Source organism: Calonectris borealis, chromosome 8 (assembly GCF_964195595.1).
Source record: "Calonectris borealis chromosome 8, bCalBor7.hap1.2, whole genome shotgun sequence".
Classification (NCBI taxonomy): domain Eukaryota; kingdom Metazoa; phylum Chordata; class Aves; order Procellariiformes; family Procellariidae; genus Calonectris; species Calonectris borealis.
This window is the reverse complement of record NC_134319.1, coordinates 3,680,180-3,693,117: the sequence shown is the minus strand read 5'-3', so window position 1 is coordinate 3,693,117 and position 12,938 is coordinate 3,680,180. Positions and strand designations below refer to the sequence as shown.

The following is a 12,938-nucleotide window of genomic DNA, read 5'->3' as shown; positions in this document are numbered from 1 at the left end:
AGGTTTATGCATTCGTTCTGTCCTAAAAGAAATGGCTAGATAAGTCATCACAGGCTACACCTTTATATAGGTGGAAGATGCCAAACAGCTTTTGTCCACAATATTTTTTTTCTGCATATGTAGAAATGACTTTTTCAAATTTGAGATGGATATATACATATGAGGGGTCTAAATTCCACCAAAAATCTTCCTTTGCTCAATGTAGACAGTAAAAGCCCTTGAAGAGCAGTTCAGGGTCTAAGCAGTGCACTGAGCGAGGGGCTCTCGGGAGTCAGCCTCTGGGGTTACAAGGCATAGGATGTAGGTCAAATATAGGTTGTTAGAAAACAGTCCAAAGAGCCTGCAGTAGAGTTGAGACTATAAACGCAAGTGTTCCTGGCTGCACCCTGTCTATTAGCCTCATTCCTCTGAAGTCATAAAGTGAAATTATGCTGTAAGGAAATTGTTGCAGTTGCCACTTATGCAGACTAAAGACGACAGCTTGGCCGGTAAGAAAGCAAACTCTCCTTTACATACGTGCAGCGACTGCAGATGAGGGGAGTCTCACTTCTGCATCAGAGATAAGTGCTCTTGTTGAGCTCTTACTAAAAATAAGTATTTTCAAAGTGAGGAGCTAAAGTACACTGAACAGCGTTTGAACTCTGGGCTGCGCAGGAGCGTATTCCAGCACAAGGACAAGAGTCATGGTTTGTGACTGTATGAAAAACTTTTTGACAGATAAATATCTCTGTAAGTGTTCCTTCTGCATAAAGTCCCCAGAGACAGACATTGCTATTCTAAGTGATATTTATTGTGTTTTCAGAGCACCTCAGCCTAAGATTATTACTTTGGAGAAAGGCTCTGATGGACTGGGATTTAGTATTGTAGGGGGGTATGGAAGTCCCCATGGAGACCTGCCCATTTATGTCAAGACTATATTTGCCAAGGTATCTTTTTTTTGTTTTGTTTTCTCCCTTTTCCTGTATTATCTTTAAAAATAAACCTAAGATATGGCTTGGATAATATATTATGTAGTAGAAAGCAGAATGTACTAAGTACATTGATGTAAGTGGACCCAGAACTCACAGCCGGCTTCTCAGTTTATATTTCACATTACTGATGGCTGAAGCAAGATACTTTATCTCAGCAAAATTGCTTTGTGTACTTGGGAAACTTGGTTTTATACATTAAAATATTTATAAGGCAGTTTTATATCTGTAAATCTCAAAGTGCCTTCCAAGAGGCATGGAGACATCACTTTTCCCACTGTACAGGAGAGGAGACAGATGCAGAGATGCTGTAACTTCGTGGCTGAGCTTCAGCTGCAAAACCAGCAATAAGCTCCTGTGCTCAGATGGTCACCTCAATGAGAAAAAACACCGAAAGACAAAAACGCCGTACCTTGTGGCTTGATAATGAATTGGCTTACACATCGGTCCTGGCTTTAGTTATTCTTCCTTGCTTCCAGCTTCTCTCTCATGCCTCTCCATGAGCACTCCACTCCCGCTCACGGCACGGCTGTCTCAGCCCATCTCTGACCCCAACCCTGAGTGTCAGGGGAGGACTTTTGGGGGTCCCAGCCAGGTACAGCAGCGGCTCTGGCCACCGAGGCTGAGGAAAAAAAATAGTACAGCACAGCCTCGAGGCAGACAGCCCCAGAACGGCCACTGGTGCAGAGGGAGAAGTGCCCCTTTTCCCACCCCTCCCCTTGCTGGCAATGTGCTCGGCATGGGCCAACAAGATACGTCAGGCATGGCCACATGAAGGGAGTTCGGGAAATAGGGGGGGAAAGAAAAATAGTGGGAATTAGGACTGCCTTACATAGAGTAACCTTAAAGTCAGTCACACACAGGTTTTTGTCCTGTGCCTACTTGCCATCACTCATGTCAGTGCTTCTGGCAGGTAGATGACATAATTAAGAAAACTTCATCTGAAGGTGGAGTAGAAGTCGTATCTCCTCTGCTTCTGCGATTCTGGGGCTCAAACCACAAATATCTGGTCTTTTTACAATTTTCAATTATTAACATGGGAAGATATTGTGTCTTCAAACTGATGCTTAGATTTACAAGTTTCTAGATGTGAGCACAGCTGAGGAACCCTAAATGGAAGCTAGAATACACTGTAGTCACTGGTGGGGCCATGGAGGAGAAATGGACATCATGAGCCGACCTCTGGGCAGGGCAGGGCTCAGGATTTAGATAAAAGAGCTGCACCGAGGCCTCTGAAGGAGAACAGCCATTTCTAAAGCCCTGTGGGAGCTTCTCAGGACCTTCAATGGAGCCCAGCTCCGGCCGGGGCTTGGGGCAGTGCCCAGGCTGTTCTGCTGCATAAGCTCTGCGTCCCTCTCCCTCCCCACATATTAACCCGTTTCTCAGCACTGGGTGCGGAGTACATGTAAATGCTGCTTTAACAAGCCTCTCCATAATCATAAAAGCCAGAACCAGTCTTTACACTGCGTTTTTTTCAGGGATGAGCCGATTCTCTTCTTCCCAGGGGTGTATCACCAGCCCACGCTGTCCCAGACCTTACAGGGTTGGGTAAGCGGGCTGAGCGATGGGCAATGGTTGAAGCACTCAGGGAGACTTCAGCCCTGTCATTTCCCATGTTCCCCACCCAGTTTCGGTGGGATTTCCAGTGCTGCATCCCTCCTCATTTCATCCATCAGCATTATGAGAGGCGGGAGGGCTCCGTGCTACCAGCCACTAACGACTCGCTTTGCCGTTTGCAGGGAGCAGCTGCGGACGATGGCAGACTGAAGCGTGGCGATCAGATTTTAGCAGTTAATGGGGAAGCTTTGGAAGGTGTTACTCATGAGCAAGCTGTAGCTATTCTGAAGCGCCAGAAAGGAACTGTAACATTAACGGTGTTATCATGAATGTCATTGCGCTTGTGGAGATAAATACAATTATTTTAGAACATCAGTAGAGCTATAATAATACTGTTCAGCGCTGAGCAGGATGTAAAGCAAACCCTGGCAAAAATGAATCCGTATTCACCCCATTGCCAGAAAGGATAGTGTGCATCTCGAGCTTCATTTAGCCTCCCACATTTATCAGTCTTTCTCCCCACCCTCCCCTACTTCTGGTGACTTTTGAGGTTTCTCTGGACAAGTTTAATGAAGAAACTTCAAAGAACAATATCCATTTTACTCTATTTATACATCGGTTTATCCCCGCTAGTCTGAACCCCAGTTACAACTGCTGAACCTGGAATCAGTTCGCACACAAAAGACAATTTAGATCATCAACTGATCTCATCTGATGAGCAGAAATAAATGCCGAGTGACTTGTCATCTCACTCATGATTTACTTATGCTAATTGTCCTTTCAAGTATGCCAGAAAACATTAGCAATGTAATTAAATTACCACTGTTCCAAATGATGAAATATCAAATTCTCCTCTGGGAAATTATTTGTGCTCGGCACAGTAAGTCTGATAGTCAAATGTGAACTTCTCATGTTTATCTCTTTGGGTAGGTCTATGGAAGTTAGTCAGAGGTAATTACTGTGATGTGTCAATTTGCAGCCTTTAGCATGAAAAATAAACTAGGGGAGAGGGAAATTTATTTTTTTAGGCTTTAAAATGTTTGAGCCTTTTCAGATATTTAGGCAGCATGAACAACAACCACCTATCTCATTCTATTCTAATTATATTTTTAAAGAAGAAGAAATGTGCTGATATATGCCAGGCATGTTGCATACAAAGGCAGTTGTTGTTGTGCCAAGTTGCAGCATAATTGTTCATCCTGAAACTTTAATGAAGACAAAAGTTTGCTTCGGCAATGTGATCCTGTAATTCTAGTAATGGTGGCGAGCAGTCCCTCTGCATGTTGTCTTTAAGGATAGATGAAGTTAATCCAAACCAGCAAACCGTTTTACATTTCCAAGAGTCTCCCCAGGATCAGGTAGTGCAGGAAGAGGCTTTCACGGATCACAGAGGATGCTCCTCTCTCGGGGCTGCTGGAGTTCAATTTTGGATAATACCAAATAATACCAGGCAGAGGTGAGATGATCGCCGCAGAAGACTGCTGCGGCAGTTTAAGGTGATATCCTCCCGGGGCTGGCTGCCGTGCCCGTCCTCCCCAGGGCAGAGCATGCAGAAGGGGGTTCCTCAGCCCCCTCCGGTGAGTCGGACGGCTCAGTCGAAGCAACCGACTGTTTTTTTGGTTTAAGCTAAGCCAGGTGAGAGCGTGCTGAAGCCCATGAGGAGCTTTCCCAAGGCCTGTCCCACTCGCCGCGGTGGAGGTGGGGTGCAGGAACATTCAGCCAAAAGTTAGCAACTTACGTGTCGCAGCCATTCCTGCAGTGATTATATGACCGTGGCCTTAGTGATTTAGCAAATGAATTTGGCAGGCAGATTAATGGCAATGCAAGGCATTGTGGTTTAATCTTCCTATCCAGAGGAACAGTAGGGTCTTAGAGGAGCAGCCTAGCCTGATCTGGACTATTTGGTATAATTTATAATGATGATGTAGCTGGGAGAAATGAAAGGGGATGGGGGTCAAAATTGGCTGCTGATTTTATGTTAAAAGTCCATGGAATTAAATGGAAAGAGGATTCAAAATCTGTAATATAACCACTGGGTTTGTGTTAGAAGTACTGCGTTCGGTATGTTTTAGCTCGAGTGGGTATTGCCCCATTTTACATAAAAGAACAGGTACTGAAGCAAGATGAACTCCACTGAAACAAGTAAGCTTTCATTGTAAAATGGGATTAGCTCTCATTTTCCTTATTTCATTGAAAAGTTTTCGTTAACTTTAGGTAATCACAAAGTGCATTTAGCCTGCTGGAACAATTAGCGGGTATTCCCTTCATAGTGCCTGGAAGAGACTTCACGTTTTCAATGAATTCCCACTGCACTATTTAATTTGCCAAGTGAAGTGTTAGTGGAACCTTGATTGTAGACGCACAGAAACATGTCCAGATGTAGCAAATTGGAGAATTTTTAACAAACTGCCTTTGGTTGCAGAAGTATCCAAGGTATGCAGAAGTTAAAGGTGGGTAGGTGAAATGTGAAGAGGTACCCTCAGAAATGTTGTATGGAATTTATGAACAAAATGTAATGATTCCTCTGTCTGATTATGTTTTTATAACCGTTGCATTCCTACTTTAAGATGTTGCCACATTTAATCTATGAAGTTTTACATGGCTATTTATTAGCCTATTATGCACATACTGTTCATATATATAAAGAGTAGAATTTATGGGCTGAGATATTTTGCACTTCTCATTGCTCAGAATGAGAGAGAACATTTTCTGCTTCTTGTAATTTGCACTTTGTGTGTTGAATATATTACTGCCAAAAATTATATTGCAACTAATTGATAAACCAGTGACCATGCGGAGAAGCGTGTGCTGTATGTACAGGACCAAGTTAGATAATTAAATTTGCATTACGCTTGTCTGGGTTGAGGTGTTCTGGTTTGTTTAAAACTTTATTTCTGTGCAAGGGAAAAAGCAATTAAACCTCCTGATTGTATGTTTACGTATATCAGTAAAATGAGACATTTTATGACTTCAAAGATTCTAAATAAAGCTCGATTACATAAGCAGTTGTGCATTATTTTTTTTTGTTTTAATTTAAGACACTGTTAAAATCTATTCCATGAGATGTCTGTTTGCTGTTCCAAGTAGGGCTCATGGTTGCCCTCCTCGGGGAGCAGAAGCGGCGGTCGCTGTAGGAGTGATGGAAGGCTGTGGTGACAGCCGGCTGCGGTGACAGCCAGCTGAGGCTCTGCGCCCAGGTAGCAGGATTGCTCCCGAGTGATCCCGAGCGAGACGGCCACAGGGAGCCATCCCGTGCACATCGCCCTCCACCAGAAAGCTCTTGCTGCCCATCTAGGTGGCTCCAGCCTGGTGAGTAGATTTTAATCAGGGGAACGCCAACAAAAACAACTCAGTTGAGAAACCAAGGAACTGGTGTGCAGGCAGCAAAACCGGGGGAGAGAAAAAAGGGGATGAAGACAAAGGCACCGAGCAACCGGTATTGTACCAGGAGTAATCAAAGTCAACACGAAGCGTGCTTGCAGGAGGAGCATCTATGCCATAGGCATCTTGCAACCCTTTGGAGGTGCCGCTCACCACCATTTCAACTCGTGTACCGGTGGGAAGGGTTCTCCTGCCTTGATTTGGGGACTCAGCTGTCGGAGCCTTTTCTTTTTGAAGGGCCGTGTGCTGTTCACAGTCCCTCCATCAGCTTCCTCACCTGGAGAGACCTGGAACAACCTGCAGTTTGCAGGGACGCCGTCAAGGACATCCTTGACATCACCAGGAGCCATCTTAGGGCTGTTTGCATTTCTTGGCTAACTTTGCCAAGAAAAGGGCCAGTTACGCCAATGTTTACACTTCTTCCAAAGTGGGATTGAGGTGCTGTAAGCTCTTGTGTCATCCCCGCCACGTGAGCTTGCCAGGGGACAAAGTCTCCCTGGGCGTGATCCCCGCTGCCGAGCACTGAGCTCAGAAGCGCCCGCCGGGTGCAGCCTGAGCCGGAGCTCGGGCAGCGACGTGAACCGTGGCCATGGAGGGTGGGCTGGTGCGGACCTGGTCAGCCTGCAGGGATGGGGGGACTCTGTCACATTGCACTGCTGCATCAGGAATCGCTGTAATGCCTCTAAATTCCCTGTAATTAATCAAATGGCGATTACCACCCTGGAAGTATGACATATAGAGAGCCTGTTGAGGTAATATGATTATGCCGAGATGGAGCAGTTAATGTACCTTTGCCTGAAAGAACTGGAATGAATTAATTTAACATTACACATGTATAAAACATTAGTTTTTACAGTTGTGCTGACCATTGATGTATAATTCCATTATCATCTTTCTCCATGGTTTCACACTTCTGCATCCATAATTTAGCTGTATTTACATTCTGGTTAAACACTGTCATGGTCATTGTTTTTCCTCTTAGCAGCAACGGACGTTTTGTTCTCTAACACGCACAATCCTGTGATAGCTGCACCTTTTAGAACGGCAACAAATCAGAGATCCATGCTCTGCAGCGTCCCAAATGGCAAAGGAACAAGGATCACCCTGACTTTGTCTTCAGCCGTGCCCAGGCAGGCTCCGAGGTCTCTGCTGCTTTCGCAAGTCTGGTGGGGTTGAAGCAGAGTTTATTCCCGATTCCTGCATAAAAAGGAAAATACGCAGTGGCAGCATAAAACCTCTTCATTCCTGATAGCGCAGCCCCTGCTGTAGGTGCTGTGCCTCTCCAACTGCTCGGCTAAAATTTAAAATCACATTTATTCACATTTGAATAAAATCAAATTGTACCAATTAAAACCGCATTGACGCGGGGTTATTCTGCTGTGCTTCCCATCTGGGATGCCCTGGGCAGGATGCAGACCTGCTGAGCTCGGCTCTTCCTTTCCGTCATGTCCTAGGAACACGTTTTCTCTCCAGGAACGACACGACGCTGCAGTCACTTTCACAAACTCACCAGCGAGCTGCCACGAGGAGGAGGTAAACTAAAAAAGAAGAGATCCTTGAAGGTCTCATTTTTCCCCGAAGAAAATGTACTTTTTGGGAGGGTTACTTGTTTGCATTTTGAATGGGAACAGTCTCTTCTGTCTCATAAAGCCCTTTCTTGGCTTTTTTTCTGCTTTTTTTCTTTTTTAACACTTCAGTGTGCAGGTATGATGGGACATCTGTTGAAAATAAACGTAAGTGTAGAAGATGGGTTTCTCCTGGCACTCCGGGAGCTCGTTTGCTGCAGGTTCTGGTTTATGTGTGTGCAGCAGAAAAGGAGCTGCAAATAAATTCCCCTAAAAAGCCAGACGCTATCCTTCCCTCCTTTCCCCTCTCTGCCAGGTGGGCTTTTTTACAGACTTGTTTCTATTCAAGGAAAAAGAAGACTCCGGACGCTTGTGTGCAACGGTGCTCCTAAAATGCAAACTCAGCCCAAATCTCACTGCGGACGGGAGACGGCGAGGGCGTAACGCCGCACCCGGGAACTCCCGCGAGACAGCTGCGAGGACCGACGGCCTGACGCGCTTGCTGAAAGCTGTGTGCGGACCCCCCGGGGCCGAGCTGGGCCCCGGCGGTACCCCCCTGTCCTTCCATCGCAGCTCACAGGGCCAGACCCTGCGCAAGAGCCCGATGCCTCCTTGCACGCCCCGTCGTGGGGTCTGGGGGGGCTCATGCATCCCCCCAGCAGCGCTGCTGCTCAGCAGAGGCCTTCGTTAGCGCTCACCTTATGAGATGGGGAGGATTTGTGCACTGGAGATGGTGTTTTCCAGCACGGTTGTGCCAAAAATCACTTCTCGACAGGGACGTTGTTTGCTCCAAGCTGCGTTTGGGCTTGAAGAAGCCCCCGTTACAGGTGACCCCCTTGCTGGTGTTGCCAGCAGTCCCTGCCCCGGTTTCTCTGCAGGATTTCTACTGGAGGGTGTACTGGCCTGGTGCCTGCAGCTGCTCGCTGGAAAGCAACTTTAGCCGGTGAAAAATGCACGTGGGATCGTGCCCGTCAGGGACAGGTTTATTTTTTAGTTGGGTGTTTTACTTCTCCTGGCAGAGAAGCAGGAATCAGCGTTAAACTCCTGCTGCTCACAGAAACCTGTTAACTTGCTGCATTGGGGGGGGAGCAGATAAAACTGCACAAATTATTATTATGTGGGCAAACATTTTAAAATATTGCTGTTTTTTAAATGGGGGAGTGGGGTAGCAAACGGGGGCAGTTGCTGTCTCTGTTGGTGTTACCCTGTGCAGGGCAAAGCGTGAGCCCTTGCTGGCTGCCTGTTGTTTAACCCCCCCCGCGCCAGGTTTCCCCCTCGCCTACCGCACGTGCGGGGGGTACGTGGTCCCTGGTCTTTGGGTGACGCCTGAGTTTCGGTGGCCTGTGGGCAGCTGGTCCTCATCTCCTCGATGGCTTGAGCCCACCCTGCCAAAGTTTTGAAATCCACTTTTACCTTGCAGAGCCAGGGCTGAGAGCCTTCGCTTCATTTACCGTATTTCTCTCATCTTTCTCAAAATGGGACTATAAACTCTTACAGGGCAATACCTGCCCTTGACAACATAATATTAATTTTCAAATAATAAGAAATCACTTAGTACTTCTGTTACCCTTCTTTTCATCCCACCTAGCAGCGTATGGGGGAGGCAGCGCGTTCCCGAGCCCCTCACGCGCGGCTGCCATCAGCTGATGGATGTCACCAGCGCTGGACCAGGGGATGTCACCAGCGCTGGACCAGGACAGGGACCTGGCGCATCCTCACCGAACGGCCACAGCCCCCAGCCGGGCAAAGCTGCGCAGGCCCCAGCGCCGCGGCTGCACCGGCTCCTGCTGTTGCGCTCCTGCAGCTTTTTTCTGCTGAAATGGCACTAGATGGAGCAATAGTCAAAATATTGTATTTCTGCTGCCTTCAGCCCGGGCCTGGTGGCCCTGCCGGAGGGGCTGCTCCGAGGATGCTCCATCCTCTCAGTCCAGACCCGGAAAGACAAACTCCCAAACCTCTGAGCTGGCTTTTTCCCCTGCAGATAGGTACGTGCTGCAAAAAGGAGGAGACACCGTGAGGGATTTCTAGGAAATGAGCTCACGGCCCATCTCCCCCCTGCTGATAACTGCCCTCCCCCCTGGCGAAAGCGGGGCCGAGTGGCCCCTCCACGCCAAGCCGTGGGGATGGGATGGGGCTCCGGGGGCGAAGCTTGACCCCGCGGACCCCAAAGCGGAGGTGCTGTCGATGTGCCCCTGCGGCAGCCCATTCCCCTGCAGCAAATAAATCTGCCTTTGCCGCCGAGACGTTTGTCTCTTCTTAAGAATATTAAATTCTGCCGATAGTCACCGAGCTGCTGATGGGGCATTTTCTGGGTGATAAACCGAGAGGTGCTGATTTTCTCTGCCATCCGCACAGGCGAGACTGAGGGAGGAAAGTGAAAGCAGAATTTATTGTGTTTCGTACCCTGCGCTTCAACTCAGACCCGAGAAAGCTGCCGGTCCTCGGTTTTGCCTCTCCCCCAGCGTTAAGCCTCAAGAGGCTCGTCCCAGCACCCAGTCCTCCCCCCGCTTCGGGAGGCAGCGGGCAGGAGCTGCCTGCAGATGTCAAAGGAGCCGAGCCAAGGCACGTCCCCACCGCCTGGGAACGGCCTGCTAATTTAATTAACCGTGGAGGTTGTGTTCCCCAGTTGTGTGGGGCTCTGTCTGCACGTCGGGCTCGAGGTGGTCTGCTCTCTGCTTGCGCTTTGAACGCGGCCACGGCCCCGTTTCGGAGGCCGATGGGCATTTCTTGCCCCGCTCTCCCCGTGCCCGCGTCCCCCCAGGGCTCCCAGCCCCGCTCCGGCCCTGCCGGAGGGAGCGGGGTCTTCCCCTGTGCCGCGGGCTGAGGTTACCTGGTATTACAGCACAAGAAATGAGTTAACTGTTAACGAAAGCTAACTGCAATATTTTAAGTAGCCTGGACAATTTTAGCAAATTACTGCAATTGTTTTATCTTTTAAATGGTCTCAAGCTGATGCCAAGGAACCGTCTGCATCCCTGCAGCGGGGACGGAGCCCGCTTTGCCGTTTCTTTGCCCGGCCGAAGACCCGCCGGCCCTCGCACGAGACCCGTGATGTTTTTGCCACCCCACAGGGGCAGGCGCTGAGCACAAGGCAGCCTTTTGTCCGGGCCTGCCGGATCGCAGGGACCGCACATTTCGCCACGGACCCAGCGTTTTCATTCCTCGCATATCTTGCAGCTGATGTCAGGACGGCGCGGGGGCGGCTGCAGGGGCCGTCGTGCTCCGGGGGGGCACAGCGTGGCCGCGTCTCCGTGTGGTCCCCCCCTTAAAATTTCTGGATATTGTCTTCCAAGGCTGGTGCCCCAGGGAGGCATCGCTCCCGCGCTTGGCAGCTCGCAAGCGGTGGGAGGAACAATTTGGGATCATCTGGTTTTCAGCAAGGAGGGGGGAAGCCGCCGGCCGTTTCTTTTGTGTGTTTTATCTGGCGCGGGTATCGACACCAAACCACGCGCAGAAGGTGGCTGGCTGGGGTGAGAGGGTCTCGCGTGGCTCTGGCCGGGTCCGGCACCAACGGACGAGAGTGGGGGGCAAAGTGGGGACAGACACAGCCTCGGGGGGCTGGGGGCTCCGCTCCCTCAGGGGTCTGCGCCCCGCTGCAGCCCCTGCACGGTGCCATGGGGTTGTACGGTTGCTTCAAAACCAGCATTTGCCATGGAGCTGGAGCCCGCCAGCCATGGAGGTCTCCAGGCATGGGGCATAGAATCATAGAACGGTTTGGGTTGGAAGGGACCTTTAAAGGTCATCTAGTCCAAGCCCCTGCCGTGGGCAGGGACATCTTCAACTAGGTCAGGTTGCTCAGAGCCCCGTCCAACCTGACCTTGAATGTTCCCAGGCATTCAGGGCCCCCTTCTCCCCAGGATGGACCTTGGGTGGAGCTGGCTGTTGTTCCTCTGGCATCTCCCCTTTGGCACCACCATTCCACCTTCCCATCCCCGTTCTGCCACCACAGCGCTTGGTGTCCAGCATCGCGCTCAGGCAATCCCGGCATCCCCAGGGACACCCGATGGGCGCATGTGGGTGGGGGGACGACGTCTGGGTGGCAGAGAGCTTTCTCTAAAGGTTATCAGTAAACTGGAGGGAAAAACAGAGAATCACTGCAAGTCATCCCGTTTGCAGTCCCAGTATGGACGCTAGGGGCTACGCAGAGTGATGTGGTTCTCCATGGCCATGGAGGTGCTTCGGATGAGACTGTCGAGTCCCTGCTCCTGCCGTGCAGCAAAAGAAAGGGACGGGCTAGAAATGGCCATAAGGAGAGTGGAAAAATCCCGTTCAGCTGAGTTTCTCATCATTCTTTCCCCTCACAGATGATCAGCTCCGAGATGGTGAGCCCGTCATGATCATTAGATTAATTTCTTTCCGTGCTGTGACTTAATTGTCTCCATTTGCATTGTGCAGCGCTTGCACTGGGGATGTATTTTTGCTTGCCTATATTTAGTTTGATCTCTATCATGATATCGAAATATATAAATTAAGGCTGGCTCTTGGGTACCTCGTAGCACTGAGATCCCGCAGATGATTTTCTATCGGTTTTGTGCCATCCGGTACTTTGACAGCCTGATGCTGGGCACTGGGCGATGCCGAGGGCAGCGCCGAACCGTCCGCGGTCCCTCGGGGTCCGCGTGAGCGGAGGGGCTACTCCGGGGGGGGTCACCCCGTGGGAGCTGCTCCTCCCGGGGAGACGGTTCGAGGGAAAAAGAAGAAATATGAGGCAAAGGAAAGAAAATAAACATTCTGGGGTTGTACGCGTTACCCAGCCTGGGCTGCGGGGACGGGAACGTGAGGGGAAGGGGGACGTGGAGGGAGGGAGGGGAAAAGCAGCAAAGTCCGTGCTTCCTCGCTGCAGAGCTGCCGCTTGCCCCCCAAAATAACGTGCCCTGTCCCCAAATCGCACCGTGGTGAGCTCGATATCCCGAGGGATCCCGCAGGCGGGAGGAGGCAGGCGCTTCCCAAAGCCCCGCTGATCCTTAGCAGAAAATCTCCCACGTTTATTATGTTGAAGCCAGAAAGTTCCCCTCCCTCTGGGAAGCGGCGAGAGTCAGAGTGAAATTCCTCTCCGCAAGCGCGGCTCCAGCAGTGGCGGGGAAAAAACCTCGGTGAAAATTGTCACAAAATGGTATTTTGGCTTTTTTTGTTTGCACCTGGGGCCTGGCGGCGATGCAATGGGTGCTCATGCCGGCGCTGGGTGCTCAGCGCTCAGCACCCAGGAACACAGATCGGGGCGATTCCTGCAAAAAAAAAAAAACCACAACCCACCCTGCCATATCTGTGCGGTGAGCTGGGGCCTCGGGGGGGTCACTGATGGGAAGAAACACCGCAAAAACGACCGATTTAATGACGTGCACGGGTGCGCAGTCCCCTCGGGCTGAGGGCTTTCCTTCCCTTTGAGGGGTCGGTCTGTCCGTCTGTCAGGGCATCCCTGACAGGAGAGCACCGCCGCCGGGGACAGGCACAGGAGCCAACGCGGGTA

At 50.2% G+C, this 12,938-nt stretch overlaps 1 protein-coding gene across 6 annotated transcripts in view; it reads left to right on the top strand.

The window, feature by feature from the left end:
* The window catches only part of PATJ (PATJ crumbs cell polarity complex component), a 161,067-nt gene extending 155,537 nt beyond the window's left edge, over positions 1-5,530 (top strand). For all 6 annotated transcript variants that reach the window (XM_075155627.1, XM_075155628.1, XM_075155626.1 and 3 more), the window contains 2 exons: positions 803-926; positions 2,708-5,530. In XM_075155627.1, the coding sequence (XP_075011728.1) occupies positions 803-926; positions 2,708-2,854 (271 nt within the window). In that variant the 3' untranslated portion in view covers positions 2,855-5,530. The remainder of the gene's footprint in view (positions 1-802; positions 927-2,707) is intronic.
* Positions 5,531-12,938: the final 7,408 nt, after the last annotated feature.